Consider the following 22,701-nt stretch of genomic DNA (forward strand, 5'->3'; position numbering starts at 1 on the left):
GTCTGTCCTCAGAGGTAAGCTCCTACCGTGCATGTCTTCAAGCAGCCCAATCACTCACTGCTCAGAATCATATCACTGCGCACTGACATGCAAACCTGAAAACTTAAAGACGGCAATCTGGGGTGCTGTTACCCTGAAGTTCAGTACGAACTGTCTTTAAATGTCAATACTGAGATACAATAAACGGTCTGTGGGGCTACAACAGTGAAAGTGAAAGTCAGGGTGGGACGCGCTGGTGGTAAAAAATAAATAAATAAACCTGAGGCCTGTATTACGAAGCCACATTAAGGCTCAGTGAGCTATGTCGAGTTTAAAGTCTAAACTGTCCAGAAGTGGCTTCTCTGTGGTAACCCCAATGGTTCTCAAAATTTTCCACCATGCCCCACTTAGCCGGATGAATCTTTTCCTGCCCCGCGGGAAGCGAGGTCCCTGGGGTGGGGTTCCCCCTTGATAGCGAAGCGGCTTCACTACAGACGGTGACGGAGAATCTCCCTGTAGTCGTTAAGCTAACGGACCTGCTTATTTCCTTTTTCCGCCGTGAGAATTAATCCGATGTTCAACATGTTGACTCTTATTGTTTTATTGCTCTAACCTATGTGTATGTTTTTATTAATGTTATGTTTACTTCGTGTGGTTTTTATATGTACTTTTAAACCTGTTTGTTTTTCCTTGTGTACACCACTTTGGCCAATGGCACTGATTTTAAAGTGTTTTTATAAATAAGTTGAGTTGAGAATTTGTTCCGCGTGACTTTTCTCCCGGGTCGTTCACGCCCCACAGAATAACTGACATAACCTGATCAGGAGCAGGTCACATTCAGAGCTGCAGTTTAAGATCAGGTGAAGCGCCACGTTTCCACTGTTTCTCTAATTTACAGTATAGATTCTGTGCGGGGGGGAACACGTTTTATCTGCGCAGGTCATTAAGCCGCGCCTCACTAACTCCACTGCTGTTCTGCTGCTGAGTCTGTTTTGCACAGCTGGAATTTTAACTACAAGAACACAAACACAGACCAAGCACACCTGTTTGATCAGTAAGATTCATTTCACTCTGATCTGCCTAAAAACAAAGTTTCCTCGTCTCCTGTATCAGGCAGCGGGACAGTGACATTTAAACATCAAGTGATCCAGTTTAGAGTTTCAGAGCTCTAATATTAGATTAGTTTTAGATCTTTTAGATTACAAAGATCTCGTGAAAGATACCGCTTATATTTTATTCCTTGATTTTCAAAAAGCCTTTGACTCAGTTGAGCATCCCTTCATTTATAAGACATTAGAATATTCTATGCACTATGTTTTGGATATAATTAAGATGTTACACACAGATATCAATAGTTGTGTCTCCCTTCCTGAAGGCACAGGCCCAAGATTTAATATAGGGAGAGGAATAAGACAAGGGTGCAGTTTGTCTCCACTATTGTTCATTATGGTTGCTGAGCTGCTGTCCATCAGTCTGAGAAACTCGGAAATTGAAGGCATTACTTTTGATGAAAGAAAAATAGTTATTAGTCAGTTAGCTGATGACACAACACTATTTTTGAAAAATAAAGAACAAATACCGGTTGCTCTTCAGGTGGTGGAATCGTTCTCCCGGGTCTCAGGCCTAACTCTTAACCTTAAAAAATCTGAACTCCTAAGTATTCATGATAGTTTTGAAGATGTGTTATACAATATTCCAGTGAAAAAGGAGGTTCGGTACTTAGGTATATTGGTGTCCAAAGATTCTAAATCTAGTTACAGAAAAAACATCCAGAAGCCAATTGAAAAATCCAGACGAATCCTAAATAACTGGCTGCAAAGAGACTTAACACTCTTCGTTATTGACAAAAATTGAACTTATTTCCAGACTAATATACCCCACGTACTCTTTACCCCTTTCACACAAAACCATAAAAGAAATAAACTCCCTCATTTTTAACTTCATTTGGAGAAATAAACATCATTATATTAGAAAAGCTGACATGATCAAAGGTTTTGAGGAAGGAGGAATAAAAGCAATTGACTTTGAAACTATAAATGGTGTACTTAGTTAAGATGGCTGCAGTCCTTTTAAAATGCAGCGAGGATATTTGGTTCTCTTTACCCAACTTTGTCTTTAAAAAATTAGGTGGCATAGATTTTCTTTTGAAATGTGACTTTGAGGTTTCTAATTACCAGTGAAACTTCTTGCCTTCCATCAACAAGTTCTGTTTTACTGGAAAATGATTTACAAACATAACTTTAGTCCACACAATGTTCCACTGTGGAACAATAGGGTGATTCTAAGGAGAAGAAAGTCAATATTCATGGAAGGATGGATGGAAAAAACAAATTTGGTCAATTGTTCATCTGTAAAATGATAAGGGGGATCTATTAAAGTATGACAAATTTAGTGACAAATATAAAATAGTCTGTAGCCCTGATGACTACAGAAGTGTAGTTGACAATATTCCAGCTGCAATGATTAATCTAATTAGAAACAACTTAGATCAGACCCCAACCCCCAGATTAAATAAAGTGTTCATCAATGGCATAAACTTTGTAGAGAAAAAATGTAATAACCTATTTTTGAGAAAACTTTTAATTGATGAGATCTATCCTGGATCTTCTAAAAGAACACATCATTTAAAAAACTTTAACAAACAAGAAATTCGATCCATCAGAACTAAATTCCTGAAATTTCCAATCCTTCCTGAAGTCAAAGAAATCCATTTTAAAATTTTAAATGAAATTTATCCTTCGCAGGAATTTATTAAAAGAATATTCAAATTTGAATGGAGAATTGTTATTTTTGTAAATCATTGTTGGAATCAACAGAACATCTGTTTTTTTGAGTGCCAGGTTGTATGCAACTTTTGGAAGGAAATACATAACTGGTTGCTGTCTAAATCTCTTCATATAGATACTTTTACCTGGAAGGGGGTCAAATATGGTATATCAATAAAAAAAGCAAAAAAAAAACAAAAAAGTTTCAGAGCTCTGATGTGCAGCCGCCACCTTAGAAATAATCAGCAGCACCTTCGAGTAAAATAATTAACTCGAAGTAAAATGTTTATTTTACGCTCTGTGTCCTAATTTTTTAAAATACATTTTTAAATACGTTTTAAAATACGTTTTTATCATCATCACCTGATAATGTCTCTGATTAGAGTAGGCAGCACTCACAGGGATCATTTTGTGCCGAAGAAGCTTCGTTCCTAGTAGACCCCTCAGGTCACACTCACTGACGTCATCATAATCAGAATGAAAACATCGTGAAGAAATTCACGTGTAAATATTTATAACTTACAACAATAAATATTTTATTATTATTATTATTACAAGTATAGAAGCCATATGCAGTTAATGGTGTTAGGTAGCCACGTGGTGTTGCATGTGCATTCCTTGGATTAGGAATGGTGAGTGTTTAATGAATGAGTATGAATATATTCACCTGGTCTCTGGTGTGGTTGCACGGAGAATCATTGAGCAGGGAGAGTGTGGGTTTTTTTTTTTTTTTTTTTTTGACCGCTTTTTTTCTGCATGTCCATGTGTTTTGTCTTGCCTTGTATGGAAGCCTTGGAGTAGCTGGATTATTGAAACATGTAAATAATGATCAATGGAACAATGTTTGGAAACTGAATCATTTGCTGGTTAATTCAAAGCAACTCAACAGTGCAGTACTCCCTACTTTAATTTGTAGTGGCAAAACAGGTGTTGAGTCACTACACTAAGGAATACCCAGAAAACACAGTAGTAAAATTCCAACATTAAGAGCTCAAATGTTCTTGTTTTCACAGGTACGATGATGAACTGCTGCGGTCTGCTAACTCTGGAGAAGGAACCAGGTACTGAGTAGAAAACAAAGAGACTTCTGTTTTCTCTGCAGCTATCAGAAGGTTGGCGGTTCAATTCCTGGCTGCTCCAGGCTGCGTGACAAAGTATCCTTGGGCAAGATACTGAACCCCAAGTTGCTCTCTGACACAAGTGTTGGAGTATGAATGTCTGTGAATGTTAGACAATAAAAGCACTTAGCTTAGTTACACAGCGAAGTGCTAGTGTGAATGAGTGTGAATGTAAACGTGTTGCATAAGCACTTTGAGTGCTCAGAGTGGAAAAGCGCTATATAAGAACTAGTCTATTTACATATATTTTTTGTTGTAATGGCACATAATAATATCTTGCTGTATGGTCTGTGTATTTGTCATAATTCTGTTTCTCTGTCAGTTCCTCTGAAGAGCATTGAGGTGGAGCTGGAGGTGAGGGACCATGTGGCTACAGTGGTCTCCACTCTGAACTACGAGAACAAGGAGGACAAACCATTAGAGGCTGTTTTGTCTTCCCCTCTGCCTGGAGATGCTGCTGTCTGTCATTTCAGTGCTAAGATTGGACAGACACAGATTGTAGCTGAGGTGAAGGAGAAACAGGAGGTGAGCTGGACAGTAAATATGACCTCATTATAAGTAAGATTAAAGACAACAATAAACACAGTGAATGATACTGACATGTGTCTCCGTCCTTCAGGCTCGTGAGGAGTATGATGATGCTCTGAGCTGCGGTCAGCAGGCCTTCCTATTGGAGGAGAGTGAGCAGAGTCCAGATATATTCTCTCTGAGTGTGGCAGTCTGCCTCCAGGAGAGAGCGCCTCCATCAGGTGGAGTACGTCACTGAGCTGGCTGTGCAGGCTGATGATGGGCTGAGGTTCTGTCTGCCTGCTGTGCTCAACCCTCGATACCAACCTCAGGGTAGGAAAACTTCAAAATATTGGACCAGAAATCCTTAAGCTACACCAGGGAAAGTCTTAAAACCAACCTTCACATCACTGATGGAACACAAAATGTAAAAAAAAGAAAAATCTTCAAACTCAGGGGTGAACACAGAACCAGAAGAAGTACTTAACTCTCAGGGAAACTGAAAAAAAAGAAACCCTTGAGCTACATCTCAGACTCTACCAGCCTCAGTTAACATATTAAATGTTAAAGTTCATGACAGTTTAATTAGAAAAAGATTCAACAAGTATGGCTTTTTTGTCAGAGTTGCAGGGAGACAACATCTTTCTAAAAAGAACATAACAGCAGAGGTTAGGTTTGCAAAGTTGCATCTGAGGAAACCACAAGACTTCTAGAACAAAGTCTTTTGGACTGACAGGCCCCAAAATGGAGATATTTGACAATAATGCACAGTGTCACTTTTGCAGAAAACCAAACACAACTTATCAGCACACACCTCATACAGTCAAGCATGGTGGTGGAGGGAGTGATGATTTAGGTTTGTTTTGCAGCCACTCGACCTTAGCACCATGGAGTCCTTGAATCAGCCATGAGCTCTTCTGTATGCAGAGTATTCTGAGTGAAATGTGAGGCCATCTGTCCGACAGCTAAAACCTCCCCAAACTGGTTCATGCTACAGGACAGTGATCCCAAGCACAGCAGCAAGTTTAAAGCTGAGTGGCTGGAAAAGAAACAAATCAAGGTGGCTGCAATGGCCCGGTCAAAGTCTAGACCTCAACCTGACTGAAATCTGTGGCTGGACCTGAAGAGAGCTGCGAATAAGCAAATATGTGAAAACCTCAATGAAATGAAAAAATGTTGTAAAGATGAATTGACCAAAATTCCTCCACAATGACATCAGAGACAGATACAGACAGCAGTTACTTTGAGTTACTGCTGCTAAGGTGGCTGTACGAGCTCTTAAATCATGGGGTGTACTTGGTTTTTTACAGGTCAGTGTTTGTGGGAAAAACACTGACTCTCCCTGTTACGATTTTATATCATCAAAATGTGTTAACTAAATGACAGTAAACCAAATTTTATATGGGGTTTCCTTTATTTCACTACAAGTTAGATCATAAAGAAGTTTATGAAAGTCACATAAAAGAAGTAAACCTCTCACTAGTGTAAAATCCTTGACAATAAACTAATTCACACTCACTGTTTGGTTTTTATTAGGTTTACCTTATTGTACCAATACTTGTCATAATGCCATTTTATAGGATAAAGTCATGGAAATAAAGAAAGAACAAAAGCTTTTGCAGGACTATTTATGTTTCCTGAACAAAAGTCTTATTTTCCTTGTTTGAGCTCCAGCATCATGTGGACCACAGGTTCTTCTCAGGTAAAATGGTTTGAGTGTGTAATGCCTCAATATTTACAGCATTTCTAACCTGATGTTGTGTGCAGGTAGTGAAGGTGGCAGGTGTCCAGGTGGACTTCTGTTCCAGCCTCTCTGGTGCCCTACAGTCTGTCTTTCTCTGCACGAGTGTCCTCTCCTCGTCCAGTCTCTAAAGTAGAGTCCAAACTGCTTCCCTGGACCCTCTCCAGTACCTCATCACTGATCAAACCCAGGCCACGGTAGGTAGAGCGTTGATGTTGTCTGCTGTGTGTGGTTGGTGTTACTGATTACTGAGAACTAAATATGAATGTGTTTGTGGTCTGGCAGGTCAAGTTGGCTGCAGGACACAAGTTTGACAGAGATGTTGGAACTGCTGATTTATTACAAAGATGCCCACCAGCCCACTGCTGTGGTGGAGGCAGGACAGGCCTCTGCTGAGGCCAGGTCAGTGAAAATTAATGAAATAATTAGTTTGCATATAAACTTGGTGATTTATCCATTCTTCAACCGGGAGCTTTATTGTGTTGGAATTGATTATAAAATGTGAAACTGAAAATTTTTTTCATCCATGTCATGTGTTTCAGGCACTCTGATGGGTGATCCAGTGGTGATGGTGAGTCTGTACCCTGAGTCCCCCAGTCTGTGATGTCTTCATTGGCTTCATGTGGAGAGTTTGTGTTCTTAGTGGATCGATCTGGAAGTATGAGATGTGCTAACGATTACAGCAAGGAGCAGGAAAGTCGCATCAGCAGTGCCAGGGTATCCATAATAAATTATTACAATCATAAAGTCTTTCAGTGACCCTCTCACACAGTGGTCTCACCATGTTTTCCCTCTTCTCTTAAGGATACTCTGCTGCTCCTGTTGAAGAGTTTACCAATGGGCTGCTATTTCAATATTTACAGTTTTGGGTTCAGTTATGAACACATCTTCCCGTAAGTCTCTCCCTCATATCAGTCAGCTCAAGAAAGTCTCTGCTGTCTTTGGTAAATTATCTGCATGTGTGTTTTGGTGCATGTTGTGTGATGGCAGTAAGAGTGTGGAGTACAGCCAGCAGACCATGAAGGAAGCTCTGAAGAAAGTTGAGCAGATGGAGGCTGATCTGGGTGGAACGGAGATCCTGCAGCCCCTCAAACATATTTACAGCCAGCCCTGCATTCCCAATCAGCCTAGACAGGTAACACATTCTCTTCTGCTCATCCTTTTCAGGGTCACAGGGGGGCTCGAGCCCATCCCAGCTGCTAATACAGCAAGAGACAGTGTACACCCTGTATAGGTTGCCAGCTGTCGCAGGGCTAACTCAGCTCTCAGCACAAACTGTGTGTTTCTGGGTCTGATGTTCTGTCCCTTATGTACCAACTCTCCCCTCAGCTGTTTGTCTTTACTGATGGAGAGGTGGGGAACACCAAAGAAGTGATAGATCTGGTGAAGGAGAATTCAGATTCTCACAGGTGGAACCACAAACACACAACTATATCTACACAATTCCCAGGATGTCCAACATGTCCTCAGTGTACTTAAAGAAAACTGTTGTACTGCAGGTGTTTCTCTTTTGGATTGGGGGAAGGGGCCAGCTCTGCTCTCATCAATGGGATGGCCAAAGAAGGAGGAGGTCACTCTCAGTTCATCACAGGGACTGACCAGGATGCAACCAAAAGTAGACATTAAACACAATTAGAAGTGAGGTGAAACACTGCAGCAGCAGCAGATATGTATTTGAGATCAGAACCTGCAGTGAGTAAAATGTCTGTTCCAGCTGTTGTGTATATTTGTAGAGTTTTTCTTTATTTTGTCAGGTGATGCAGTCGCTGCAATTTGCTCTGCATCCGACTGTGGTGACATCTCAGTCACATGGGATTTACCAAAGGAAGTGTCTGTCACTGTCCTCTCTCCACCAATCACAGCACTTTCCCAGGCCAGAGGTCACTGATTTATGCCCAGCTCACTGAACAGGTAGGAGCAGCACCGTCATGTTGTTGTTTAGGTATTTGATGACAGTCATTAACATGACTTCAAACACTGTAATTCTGTCTCAGAGCTCAGAGGCAGCAGAGGGCTGTGTGACAGTGAAGTACAGCCTGGCAGGTCATCCCTCTGAGAACCAGCTGCACTTCAGTCTCAAACCTGCAGCAGACACTGGGTAAAATCATTTAATACAAGCAGCATTGTTCTTTGAATCATGAGATTACAGGTGTTGGGTTTAAATATCAAAACAGTTTGTTAATAACACACACCTAATGCTTTTTATCTACTCTTAAACATGTTTCAGTGCAGTCACTGTTTCTAAATCATATTTTTTCATACTTGGATTAGTGGTATCAGTATGTCATTACTGATGACAGACATTAAAAATGAGTAGTCTCAGTCTGCTTTCAAATAATTAAGCTTGTGTGAAATCAAAGAGCCATTGTTAGGAGTCATGTCCAAATATTGTGCGCATTTTCCCAGCATATGGAAAAATCTGTTGTGGTGCCAGAGGCAATGGTAAAACCCTGAAAAGGATCGAATAGAATAAAAATAGATGCAAGTTACTGACAAACTAATGTGAGAAAAATGACAAACATTATGACTCTGTAATGTTTTCCTTCATCTCCAGATTAACAGTCCACAGGTTGGGTGCTCGGACTCTTATTCGCTCCCTGGAGATGGAGGAGAGAGAGCACAGAGGACAGCAGGATGGAGGAGTGAAGGAGAAGGTGGTGAAACTCAGTGTCCAATCAGGAGTGAGCAGTTCTTTCACCGCCTTCATTGCCGTCAACAAAGACAACAGCAAAGTGATTCAAGGACCTCTTGTGCGCAGAAATATTCCAACACCCTGTGAGTTTGTTTCAAGAGGAAAAACTAAAACTGTCAGTCACAGCTTAAAGATAAAGATAATTGAACATGAATGAAAGGAGTACAATGATAACTTTAAGAGCAGAATATAAATCCAGCAGGGACCAATCAGAGGAGAGGTGCAGGTGAGGAAACTTTAGTGTCAATCATGTCAGAGAGGTGAGAGCAACAAGATCTGATATGAGTGAAGAGTTAGAACATGAAACAGAACAACCACTACAACACTGTTGGTAGTCGTGTGTCTTGTTTGTGTTGTGTTTGTACATCCATAATATGCCCTCAAAAATATATTTGTAAAAAAAATTCTTATAAAATGTCCTGACTCCTTTTTTTTCTTTTACATCATAGGTTATGCCTCCTTGAGATACCCAAGGCATTATACTTAGGTAAGTAAAAGCTGAATGACAGTGTAACACACATCTACACATCTGTGCACTGCTATCAAATAAACAGAAGTAAGCCAGCAAGTTTCTGTTTTTTACTTATTTGAAATGTTAAGTGTGACCAATCAGAGAAGAGAAGCAGGTGAGGAAACTTTAGTGGCAGAGGTGTCAGAGAGGTGAAAGTAACAAGATCTGAAATGACTGTAGAGTTATAACATGAAACAGAACAACCAGACTGATGAACATCTCATATTTTAAATGCTCTTTATAGAATTTGTGTTGTATTTGTATTTCACTCTAACTTATTAAAAGGTAAATGTTGTAGTTCTTTTTAAGAAATGAAATGTTTTGATCTGATTTTTTTTTTTGTTTTCCCCTCATCATCACAGTTGGTGGTTCCATGGAAATGGATGATTCCTTGCCCAGTAAGTAAAATCTAAATGACAGTACAGCAAATGTTTGTGTTTCTAAACATAAATAGAAGCAAACCAACAAATTTCAGTTTCTACTTATTTGAAATGTTAAATGTGAAATACTGTATGTACAGTAGCTGCAGTGTTTGCTGTGATAGTTGCTGTAATGGCTGTATCATTAGGCTGTAAGTGAAGACGTTCATGTTTTTATGTATAATACTATTTTGGATGATTTGCAAGTCACTGTAATAACCTCAGGAGCCAGAAACATATTGAGCAAAACAAACATATGAAAGATCTAATTTTCCCTACATTGTGATGCCAGGCTCATCATCTGGCTGTGATTCATTTTGTGTAAAATTGATTTTATAATTTAGTAAATAATTTAAAAAATAAATCAAAATAAAATCAGGGGTTACAGTGCGCCGGATCGAGGGCAGATGTCCGTTGCGCTCGCGGTACTTCAGCATCTTAAATATCGAAAATGACAGACAATGACAGGTAAACAGATTGTTTATGAAGGAAGACACCTGAAACACTTTAATGAAAAAAGTAAGACATTTAATATATTAAAGAATCAGAAAAATCACACATGTATATGTGGGACCGAAGGAGACAGCAGGCCTGTGTGTGCTCTCTCTCTCTCTCTCTCTCTCTGAGCCCGTGTTCCTGTCTAAACATAACATTTTATACAGCCTCTTATCTAAACATAAACAATCTCTGGGCGCTACGAGTTGACCTTCGTCATTCAGTCTTGTTCAAGCTGGTTTTTCATGGCCCAGATTCCTCAGTAATGGAGCCTCTTCTCTCCTGATGCTTTAATTATACGTCCTTGTGGCCGAACCTCAAAATAAGATGCACTGAGACAGAGAAGTTAGTCTAGTACTTTCTGATCTGTTGCTCTCTGTCTAATGTATTATTCATTTGTTTATTATTTGGTTGATCCACAGTTTATTAATTAATTTACTGGAGTTTACCTTTAAACATTTGTCCTTTATTCATTGAGTAAAATATAATCCCTAACAAGGCAAACCCATATAATTTATATATCATCTATAGCGCTATAATCAGGGGTTACAGTGCGCCGGACCGAGGGCAGATGTCCGTTGCGCTCGCGGTACGTCAGCATCTTAAATAGCGAAAACAAATGAAGTAACTGTAGCAGGTAATTTTAAATGCAACGTTTATGCTCAAATATCAGCAAACAGACAAAGTGTCTGCAGTTGTCACACAATGTGTCTGCTAGCTAAAAGAAGAGCTGCTGTATTTCCAGGGAGAGCAAACAATGAGAGAGAAGTTCCCTCAGAGATGGAGAAAAAGAGCAGAAGAGGAATAAGAGATGTTAAATTTAAAGGTAAGGACTGCAAAACAAGTGGATGTATGCTAACTTTGTGTAATTGAAAGATTGTATAAAAACAGATCAGTTTGCCGTAATGTATTTACAGTAAAGCTGTGTGTTGGACTGGTGCTCAGAGGCTGTGTTCATGCTGAGAGTTACAGGTTACATGAAGTGTTTTTTACTTAAGTAAGAAATACAAATAAAGACGCACGCAAGCACTTGTACTTCTATTTCAGTACAAAATGTGTGTGTGTGTGTGTGTATGTGTATATATGTGTGTGTAAACACAGTGGCCCTATGCTGAGATGACATTGAGTTTGAGAACACTGCTGTAGTTCTTTTTAAGTAAATGAAATGCTTTGACCTGCTTTTCCTCCCTCAAAATTATAGTGTTCAGCCTATTCAAGCTAAAGCGTGCTCCAGGCCCATGGGTAAGTAAACCAACACCTTTCTGTTTGTAAACTGAAATGTTAAATGTGAAATACTGTATGTACAGTAGCTGCAGCGTTTGCTGTAATGGGCTGTATCATTAGGCTGTAAGTGAAGACATTTTTTATGTATACAGTCGTTATAACGCGCTTCACCTCTCGTGGCCTCGCTGTTTCACGATTATTTTTAGTGCAGTTTTTTATGCTTTTTTTTTTTTTCCTTTTTTTTTAACAGTGTATGAATGTGCATCGTGTTCTGGTCCTGATTGGCTGTCAATCAATCTCCTCCGTCCCTCGGTCTCTGTCCAGCACAGAATGTGTTAGGCTTGAAAACAGGTTTGATCTTTGGTTTCCATCTATAGTACTGTATAATAATTGTAAAAAATAAAGCTGACTACTTCGCGGATTTCGCCTATCGCCTGTTATTTTTGGAACGTAACCCCCGCGATAAACGAGGGTTCACTGTAATACTATTTTTGATCATTTGCAAGTCACTGTAATACCTCAGGAGCCAGAAACTTACTGAGCAAACAAAACATATGAAAGATCTAATTTTCCCTACATTTTGATGCCAGGCTCATCATCTGGCTGTGATTCATTTTGTGTAAAATTGATTTATAATTTAGTAAATAATTTAAAAATTAATAGAGAACATGGAAACTAGGCAATCTGGCAAATCAAGGATGATGATCAAGGTTGTATAAATACTGCAAGAACCAATCAGAGGAGAGGACAGAAGCAGGTGGGGAAACTTTACTGACAGAATAACAGAGAGCTGAAAGTTCTGAAATAACAGAGTTTGGACTTGAAAAACAGAAGAATCAGACTGATCAGATGTTATAACGGTAAAGCCAAGTAACGGTATGGATTTAGTTTTGATTAATAGTTGTGATGGAAAATCAGTTGAATGATTCATTTATATATTTTTTAATCCTTAATCCTACATTTTAATCCTATAATATGTTTTACAAATATTTTATATTAGCATATTAAGAGGTTGTGGATTTGTTAACTCCGTCAGGCATAGGAACTGATGGAATCGACGTCTGACGGAGTTGACACAGGAGCGTGTATGTTCTGACAAAAAGTGCATTGTACACTGTAACTTGCTAGCTGTCCCAATGACCTCACTAAACTACCTAAATTCAGTCCCTGCTGTTAAAGAAAATGATCATAAGTGGAAGACGGTGTGACATGTTCCAGCTGTGACTGTAGGAATAGTTTTTTCAAAACTATGACAAAAATATGTCAACTTGAGCGTGCGTGGTTGTGTTGCATTCAGCACAGATTAAAGGGGGGTCCTCAGGGACATAGTTGACCAAGCAATTTCTTGATTAGTGAGGGTTATGAAAATATGAGGATGCAACACTGACAGACAGATTTTGAGGGAAAAGTTCACTTTATACATTGTTTCATATATTTAAAATTATTTTTAAAATTGGATGTATATACAGTTGTAGAATTTTTTTGTAGGATTTTTAAGAAACAGATTACTGCACATGAGCTATATTGCGTAGATGGCTGGTCGCCCCCCCGACTGGCTATGTGCTCCGGTCAGAGAACAGCTGCGACTTCAGGTGATATTGAGAGATTTATTGACAGACAAGCATCAAAGTTGGATTCTTCATTGAACTGTTGCATACACATTCAATGTATGGTGAATAAAGATCCAAGTGTGGGTGCCAGAATACAGGTGTGTGTGTGTGTGTGTGGTCTCTGTGAAGTAAAAGTATACAGAAAGGTAATTAGAAACTATACAACCACGTTCTACATTATGCTAAATTATGCAGAATATACACATTGAGTCATATTACACGGTATACATACATACGGTATACAGTTGCACCTAGTAACATTAATGTGGCAGAGAAACGAAATTACTGCAAGTGGCAAGTAATGGCAGAACAATATAGGTGAAGACTAGGCACCCGTAGGGAAATTCAAGCACAATACACTTGGTGACCAAAAGATGGTGCTTTGAAACCACAAATAGCAAAGCGGTGTTGCCACTGGAAAGCTTAGAAAGACAACCGTTCCCATGGCAATGCACAGAACCGTACTTACGGCCAATACAACATTTAGAAGCTAAATTACTGCCTCAAACACTTACAGAACGGTGGAAATAACACCACAGGTCGGAAATACTATTTAGGTACTCCCAAACCCGACTATTAATGCAGCTACAACCCAAGAAATAAGCGTTTAGCGAGCCATTTAAGACTTAGACATTTCCCCATTGGAGTGAACTAGAGCTCGCGGTAGACCAAAGTTACACGGTTAACAGACTAAACAGCATGTAGCCAACAGCAGCGGATGAAATACAACATGAATACAGACAAAACTGATGCACTTGCATCGTCATCAACGCACACGTACACACAACGATACTGCCATTATGGCGAAATGCAGGAGCGGCACGGCAAGTGTCTGCTAGCTAAGTAACCTCAAAGTCATGAGAGCACACAAGTGCGTGGGTACATCACCACTGACGTCTCTGGCGTTATGACGCTGACTCCAGCAGGGAGTTTTCCACAGCCGCCCCCGGATTCGTGGAGAGAATACGTAGAACAGGAAAATCTCTGCTGGATTATTGTGCGCTGGGGTCTCCGTCATCAGGCATTTCAGGAAGCTCGACTAACTTGGCGACAGGACGGGTGTAGAGGTTGCCCTTGATGTCCACCTCTGCAGTGCGTACCTTGCCCGACAGGCCACAGCGCTCGCTGGAGCTGACCACCATTGAGCACCATGACGACAGTGCCCACCGCCAAGTCTGGTGTAGTAGTTCTCCACTTCTGGCAGGGCTGTAGACCAGGTAGGTACCTGCGGGTGAAGTGACTCCAGAAGTGGTCGGCAAGCACCTGACTGTGTCTCCATCTACGTCATTTCAGCAGGTCACTGGAACCGTAGACTGCCTGTGGTAGCGAAGCATCTCGCCGCCCCATGAGGAGGAGATTCGGGGTAATCGCGTCAGGATCGGCCAAGTCAGAGGATGCGTAACCAAGGGGCTTAGAGTTGAGGATACCCTCAACTTCAGTGAGCACAGTCATTAGGACCTCCTCTGGGAGGACTTGGTCCTTCAGGATGGTCTGGAGGGAGATCTTAACCGATTTAATCTCCCTCTCCCACGCTCCCCCGAAGTGTGGAGCGAGAGGGGGGTTGAATCTTAACAGGATGCACTGTTTGGCCAACTGTTCCTTGAGCAATAGCTCAAGAGCTTCAAGAGCTTGCTGGAGCTCCTTCTTGCCGCCACGAAAATTGGTGCCTCTCTCACAGAGTATCTCGTAGGGCTTGCCCCGGTGCGCTATGAAGCAACGGAGGGCGAGGAGAAAGGAATCCGTGTCCATACTCGGCATCAAGTCGAGATGGATGCAGCAGGACGTGAGGCATTTGAACACAATGTCCCAATGCTTTCTCTTGCCTTCCTATCTTGTCCGCGTACGGGCCGAAGCAGTCCGCTCCGGTAGACCAGAAAGGGAGTTTGTTGAGTTGGAGGCACGCAGCAGGTAGGTCGGCCATCTTGGGGATTGTAGGCTTGCTTCGCCATCTGCAGCACTCGACACAGTATGCTGATGCTTCCTGATGGCTTGGCGGCCTCTGGTCTTAGAGCCTCTGACAGTGGACTCATCTCTGTTCTTGTCCTGTTGGACCTCAGTGCAGCTTTTGATACTGTTGACCATAACATTTTATTACAGAGATTAGAGCTTGCTATAGGTGTTAAAGGTACTGCACTGCAGTGGTTTGAATCATATTTATCTCATAGACTCCAATTTGTTCATGTAAATGGGGAGTCTTCTTCACACACTAAGGTTAATTATGGAGTTCCACAGGGTTCTGTGCTAGGACCAATTTTATTTACATTATACATGCTTCCTTAGGCAGTATTATTAGAAAGCACTGCATCAATTTTCATTGTTATGCAGATGATACTCAGCTTACCTATCAATGAAGCCAGATGACACACATCAATTAATTAAACTGCAGGAATGTCTTAAAGACATTAAGGCCTGGATGACCTAATTTCCTGCTTCTAATTCAGATAAAACTGAAATTCTTGTTCTCGGCCCCACAAATCTTAGAAACATGGTGTCTAACCAGATACTTACTCTGGATGGCATTACTTTGGCCTCCAGTAACACTGTGAGAAATCTTGGAGTCATTTTTGACCAGGATATGTCCTTCAATGCACATATTAAACAAATATGTAGGACCGCTTTTTTGCATTTGCGCAATATTTCTAAAATTAGAAACATCCTTTCTCAGAGTGATGCTGAAAAGCTCATTCATGCATTTATTACTTTCTAGGCTGGATTATTGTAATTCATTATTATCAGGCTGTCCTAAAAGCTTTCTGAAAAGCCTTCAGCTGATCCAAATGCTGCAGCTAGAGTACTGACAGGGGACTAGAAAGAGAGCGCATATTTCTCCCATATTGGCTTCTCTTCATTGGCTCCCTGTTAAATCTAGAATAGAATTTAAAATTCTTCTCCTCCCTACAGGTCTTGAATAATCAGGCCCCCATCTTATCTCAAAGACCTAATAGTACCATATCACCCCAACAGAGCACTTCGCTCTCAGACTGCTGGCTTACTTGTGGTTCCTAGGATACTTAAGAGTAGAATGGGAGGCAGAGCCTTCAGCTTTCAGGCGCCTCTTCTGTGGAACCAGCTTCCAGCTTGGATTCGGGAGACAGACACCCTCTCTATTTTAAGATGAGGCTTTAAAACTTTCCTTTATGATCAAGCTTATAGTTAGGGCTGGATCAGGTGACCCTGAACCATCCCTTAGTTATGCTGCTATAGGGCCTAGGCTGCTGGGGGGTTCACATAATGCACTGTTTCTCATTCACCTTATTTACTTTGTTTATACTCCACTCTGCATTTAATCATTAATTGATATTAATCTCTGGCTCTCTTCCACAGCATGTCTTTTCTCTCCCCTCAGCCCAACCGGTCACGGCAGATGACTGCCCCTCCCTGAGCCTGGTTCTGCTGGAGGTTTCTTCCTGTTAAAAGGGAGTTTTTCCTTCCCACTGTCGCCAAGTGCTTGCTCATAGGGGGTCGTTTTGACTGTTGGGTTTTCTCTGTATTATTGTAGGGTCAGGATCCAGTACGACCTCCTGATCTCCGCGAAGACTCTCTCTTGGGACCGAGTGTCGGAGACGATTGTTGTAGTCCTTCACCAGAAGCTGTGTGATGGGATGATCTGGTGCAAGGACAACGGGATGAATCGAGTCTTCAGGTAGATCATCAGCTTTATGGAGGCAGCCTCCCACTCTGATGAGACCAAGAATGGGATCGTACTCTGGTGAGAGTGATATGAGGTGACTACTAGGTCGAATCGGACAGTCGTGCTGTAGAGGGCTGAGTTCTTCAGAGAAGCTGTCTGCTTGCGCTCACTTCAGGAGAGCTACCTCTGTGTCTATGCGAGCAGAAGCAGACATGGGGGCTGCTGCCGCCCCGTGTTGAGACCGGTATGTAGCGTCTACTAGGTTAGACCAGGTGTCGTACTGCAGTGGATCAGGACAGGTATCAGGGACTGTAAGTTGGCCACAGAACGTGGACTTCCTGAGCTCCTCTGTTTCTTCCACTCTCGCCAACAAATTATGTGGCCAATGGCTAGGAGAGTCGTACAAAAAGGCGGGCCCATCATTACAACGGGTTGGTGGAGCCAGCTGATGCAGTGCCTTCCCCCGAGTGATGTCGTCGGCCGGGTTCTGGACGGAAGGAATGTACCTCCAGTCGCTGGCATCGGTGTACTCTTGGATTTCAGCTATGCGAGTTCTGACGAACACCTTGTACTGAGCTGAATCAGATCGGATCCAACTGAGCACTGTGGTCAAGTCTGACCACATGACTGTGTGCCTCAGGGTAAGGGTGAGCTCAGAGCGTAACAGTTTGGCAAGCTGTGCTCCAGTCAACGCAGCACTGAGCTCCAGACGAGGCATAGAGAGCTGCTTCCGCGGTGCGACCCGGGATCGTGCCATGACGAATGACACATGTGGACGCCCTTCTGCGTCTTCCATACGAAGGTAGGCAACGGCTCCATAAGCTTTCTCCGAGGCGTCACAGGAGACATGTAGGTCGACGTTCGAAGGGTCAGCGCTTATGTTGAGTGGAGTGTAGCGGCGGGGCATGCTGATGTGCTGAAGGTGGGGAAGTTCACTCTCCCAAGCCTGCCACACTGAGAGTAGTTCTCCGGTGATGGGCTCATCCCACTGTTGCTCGTGCCTCCAGAGGGCTTGGATCAGGACCTTAGCACAAGTGGTATAGGGAATAACATACCCTAGTGGGTCGTACTGAGAAGCCAGAACTCTGTACACATTTCTCAGTGTAGGCTCGTTGGCTACCGGTTGGCGGTGCTTGTAGCCAAGTGTGTCGGAGGAACAGTGCCACCGTAGACCTAGGGTGGATTCCTGCAGATCCACTCTCTCTGCCGTTAGCCACAGTTCGCAGCCTTCAGTCCTTGTCTCTGATGGGAGATGATCGATAACCTCTGGTCGGTTGCTTGCCCACTGCCTTATGTCGAATCCACCAGCAGCAAGCAGGACTCTCATCTTGTCAATCAGCTGTCTGGCCTGTGATGGAGTGTGGAGAGACTGAAGGCAGTTATCTACGTAGAAAGCATTGTTGACTGAGTTCAGGACCTCTTCGTTACCAGTACAGTTGGTCTTGACGTGCCGTTGCAGTGCATATATGGCACAGCACAGACTGCAGGCTGTACCGAAGGGCAGAACACACCATTCGTAGATGTCTGGGCTGCGCTCCTTCTCCATGTCACGCCACAGGAAGCGAAGGAGTGGTTGGTCTTCAGGGAGTAACTGGATTTGGTGGAACATCCCACGGATGTCTCCGCTGATGACCACTGGATACTCCCTGAACCGGAGAAGCACACTGAGCAGCGGGGCTCCAAGGTTAGGTCCAGGAAGTAGGATGTCGTTGAGGGCGGTTTGCTGGTACCGGAAAGAACCGTTGAACGCCACCCTGGCCTTCCCGTTGTGGTGAACAATGTGGTGTGGGATGTACCATGACTCCTCCGACTGGCTTGCTTCGTCACTGCTGATCTTGACAACGTATCCAGCTCTCTCCAGTTTATGGATCTCCTCGTTGTAGACCTTAGCCAGATCTGGATTGCTGGTTAAGCGCCGCTCAGTGGCACGTAACAAAGGCATCACCGCCGATGGAGGTGCATGGAGTTTGGGCCTGCAGAGTAGAGGTGCAGCATTGTGGACTATGCCATCTACTGTGACACAGACAGTTCGCTGGTCCAGTGTTTTGACAGCTAGCTGATCTTGCTTGGAGCGTGTTACCTCCTTCTCAGACCGGAACGGCTGGGTGTCGACTTGCCACAGCATCTCAACATACCGACGTAATTCATGATTTGGAGACGAGCACGCTGCATGGAGACATGACGTCGCAGTGGAAGGACTTTCTAAGAAGTTGGTCGGTCCCTTTATGGTCCAACCCAGCAGGGTACATACAGCGATGGGGCTTCCCTGGGGCCCTCGCAGTACTGTATGTACAGGAATAATCAGGTGGGGGTGATCGGAGCCGATGAGGAGCAAAGGCTGGACTCTGCTGAACCCTCGCACTGGCACCCCATGGAGATAGTCAAACCTCTCCTGCACTGCAGAGATACTCACTCTGCAGTGCAGGACTGCTCTGCTAGACTGAGCTCTTCTGCCGTGAAAGCATGGCAGATGGTGTATTTCACCCGAGTGTCGGTGGGATTACACACCTCGAACGAGATGGATGCTCCATTAAGCTTCATTACGTCTTGTCTGATAATGCGGAGTGGCAGAACTTCATCCTGTCTCTGCAGACCAAGATACCTGGAGGGAGAAGGATGGTTCTTTGAGAGCCGTCATCCAGTACGGCGTGAGTGTCCAGCGTCTTGCCTCCGCTTTGTAGTCGAACGGGAACGATCTTCAGCATGATGCAACTGGAGTGACCGGACTGACCTACATAAACCAGACTGGAAGATGCAGGACCCTTGAAGAGGCTCGGACCGGCTTGGATGGCCACCTCATGCAGGACAAGAAGGTGTTGCTCGTTGCAGCTCTTCTTCAAGGTGCAGCTCTCCAGCTTGTGACCCTGGCCAGGGCCAACCGCACCAGCATATGGTCTCACAAGGGGTCTGAGGATCTCATCTCGGTACTTAATGGCAGTCATGCTACCTCTGGCGAACACATGGAGGGCTGTGCGGCCCTCCAAAGAAATGCCACCCCACACCATTACTGACCCACTCCCAAACCGGTCATGCTCTGTCACGTCTGTCACATGTGCTCAGTGTGAACCTGCTTTCATCTGTGAAGAGCACAGGGCCCCAGTGGCGAATTTGCCAATCCTGGTATTCTTTGGCAAATGCCAAGCATCCTGCACGGTGTTGAGCTGTGAGCACAACCCCCATCTGTGGACGTTGGGCCCTCATACCAGCCTCATGGAGTCAGTTTCTAACCATTTGTGCAGACACATGCACATTTGTGGCCTGCTGGAGGTCATTTTGCAGGGCTCTGGCAGTGCTCCTCCTGTTCCTGCTTACACAAAGGCGGAGGTAGCGGTCCTGCTGCTGGGTTGTTGCCCTCCTACGGCCTCCTCCACGTCTCCTGGTGTACTGTCTCCAGGTAGTGCCTCCAGCCTCTGGACACTACGCTGACAGAAACAGCAACCTTGTTGCCAGTTTCTATTTTTCTTTCATGTCTTCAAGCAATTGAAAACATTTGATTTGCGTATTGATCTTTTATATAATTATTAAATATTTGGCAGATATTCAAATGAAGCAAGTAATGTTTTATTTGTAACACAGTTTGTGGTGTGGTGGTTTATGGAGTTTATCATGTAGAGTTTTAGTCTTCTCATCTAGCGCCATAATCAGATCCAGTTTTTATTTCTGTCTGTTTTTTTATATTATTATATTTTCATTTCACCAGCTGCTGTGCCCGATCAGCCTCCCAGAGACCCTTTGCTGCAGTTAGTCTCCCTCCAGGAGGCGTCTGGCTGCTGGCTGCTTGATCCAGCTCTGGCTGCTGCACTGGGAAAGAGCAGCAAGGAGGTGGAAAAGTCAAAGCCTGCAAAGGTGGGTTGTTGTCAATTTAAATAATAAAACAAAATGATCATGTGAGGTGTTGTAAACTAAATTTGAAAGCATGATTTGGACAAAAACACAGGATGTAATTAAACACATGGAAAGACAAGAGAACATACAACAAATGAAAAGGAAGTCAGACTAAATGTAGGCCTGCCTCGCTGCATGAAAATAAACGTGTATATCAGAGGCCAAAGTACTGGTGGTACTCTCTCTCCTAAGCACCCACTGAGCTGCACCAAAGTCTAATTTTTACTAAGTAACCACACAGCAGGAGAAAGTATTTCCCTCATCACTCAGCAGTTGTTGTGAAAGTATATTAACACATTATTTTAGATTATTTATGTTATCACAGTTGGAGATGGCAGATTTCCAGCAGTAGACACAAATCCCTTTATGGCTGCATCAGGAAGGGCATCAAATATGCAGAGCTTTGGTGACCCCTTGTGACAAGGGAGCTGTTTAAACTAGCTGCTACTGCTAGTTGTACAAAGAAAGATCATTTTTTGTGTGTTCTGTTTTATTTGATAATTTTTGACTGTTTGAATTAGGCCAGCAGTGAAGTGTGGGCCACCATTCTGGCTCTGATCTGGCTTCATGGTTTAAAGATGGATGCAAAGGACGAGTGGGAGCTTCTGGCTATGAAGGCTACATCATGGCTCCGTGCTCAGAATGGTAGAAACCAAGATGATAGCAAATTATTATTTTAAACACCGTGTGATGGTATAGTAAGCTTTTCCTCCCCAAAGCCATTCTTATGACTCTGTTTTTGTGTTTTTAGCACCATGTGTGACAGAGTGTGTGGAAGCTGGAAATGTCCTGTTGGGCTGCAGCGTGAAGAAAGAAGCTCTGAGGCTCTGAGGGATTTCTTAACGTGGCTTCACCTTCAGGACTGATGAACAGAAGCAGATCTACTCTCACCATACTGCCTTTGATTCAGTGCTCTTTCATATTACAGATAGATAGATAGATAGATAGATAGATAGATAGATAGATAGATAGATAGATAGTTTATTGATCCCAAAAGAAATTAGGGAATCTAATCTATCTATCTATGGATTCTTTATTGTTGATTGTATTTGATGTTTGCACCTAATTTGGATTTATGACTGTAAAAAATGTCAGAACTACTCTGAGTACTGTGGTGTATTTTTATCATTTTGACATCAGTATTTACTATCAATATTTTATATCATGTATTGTTACATATATTAATCACACACACTGGATTAATGGTCACATTATATATTATTTGTCACTTATATTGTCACTCACACACTGGAACACTGCATGCTTTAGGTGAGTGGAAAGGACTGAGGCCTGCTCTGCCCAGGGCCTTGGGTTTTTTCCACTAGTAGAACTGCACTCATTCATATTTAGAGGCTCACCTTTGTACACAGTGCACTTTTGACACAGCTCTGCCAGTGTGGAGGTCGAGCAGCGGGGAGTTGAAGTCCCACCTGAGCTACTGTAATAATGTTAGGGAGTAAATTTGTGTATTGAGATAAGACCACCCTAAAAGTGTTTCAAGTTAGTGAAAATGTGGATAGAAGGGCGGGGTAGGATGGTGGTCTATGCCCACTGGTCCTGATAACAGCAGGGGGAGGTGTGAGTTTGGGCGATAAAAGGCAGTGGTAAAATTGGGAGAGAGCTCCTTTTTTAGTGCACTTTTTGCTCTTCCTTTTGCTCTCCAAACAGCTAAAATAAATATTTCCACAGTTCACACCAGCTTCTAAACAAAAAGGTACCAAGTGTATCTTAATGAATGATTTTATGGCCAAATTGCAGTGAATCATTAAAACATTTTAAAACTCAAATAACTGTTAAAATCCCATCAACTCAAATTTCGTGACTTTTCCCAAAATGAAGAAGAAGAAACAGCCTTTATTGTCCCACAGAGGGGAAATTTGGGTGTAACAGCAGCCGCAGTTATTATAAATATAAATAAAGATATAATAATTCACACTATTAAGAAAAGAATATATATAAAATCAACAAACAATATTAACCTTAATACTACTAATAATAATAACACTATATACAATGTACATGATGTGCCTGTGTGTTGAACCTTAACAGGCCGGACTATTTACAGTATATTATATATTATCCTACATTGTGTAGGCTATTGTGGTTTTTGTTGGGAGCAGTGAT

General features: G+C 42.6%; 1 protein-coding gene across 1 annotated transcript; it reads left to right on the forward strand.

Moving 5' to 3' along the window:
- Window positions 1-21,662, forward strand: LOC115790504 (von Willebrand factor A domain-containing protein 5A-like). The gene is given in 29 exon segments (XM_030744302.1): window positions 1-14; window positions 3,758-3,805; window positions 4,185-4,387; window positions 4,482-4,572; window positions 4,575-4,607; window positions 4,610-4,702; window positions 6,137-6,159; window positions 6,162-6,251; window positions 6,254-6,307; window positions 6,396-6,434; window positions 6,436-6,507; window positions 6,649-6,697; window positions 6,700-6,827; window positions 6,915-7,003; window positions 7,101-7,245; window positions 7,440-7,519; window positions 7,610-7,709; window positions 7,711-7,725; window positions 7,865-7,901; window positions 7,904-7,972; window positions 7,975-8,021; window positions 8,105-8,208; window positions 8,665-8,885; window positions 9,252-9,276; window positions 9,416-9,428; window positions 11,002-11,053; window positions 20,393-20,538; window positions 21,099-21,222; window positions 21,329-21,662. Coding segments are annotated over 28 exon segments (2,265 nt in total). The 5' UTR covers window positions 1-14; window positions 3,758-3,762; the 3' UTR covers window positions 21,409-21,662.
- The last annotated feature ends 1,039 nt before the right edge of the window (window positions 21,663-22,701 follow it).

This window comes from Archocentrus centrarchus, chromosome 13 (assembly GCF_007364275.1).
Source record: "Archocentrus centrarchus isolate MPI-CPG fArcCen1 chromosome 13, fArcCen1, whole genome shotgun sequence".
In the NCBI taxonomy this organism is placed as follows: domain Eukaryota; kingdom Metazoa; phylum Chordata; class Actinopteri; order Cichliformes; family Cichlidae; genus Archocentrus; species Archocentrus centrarchus.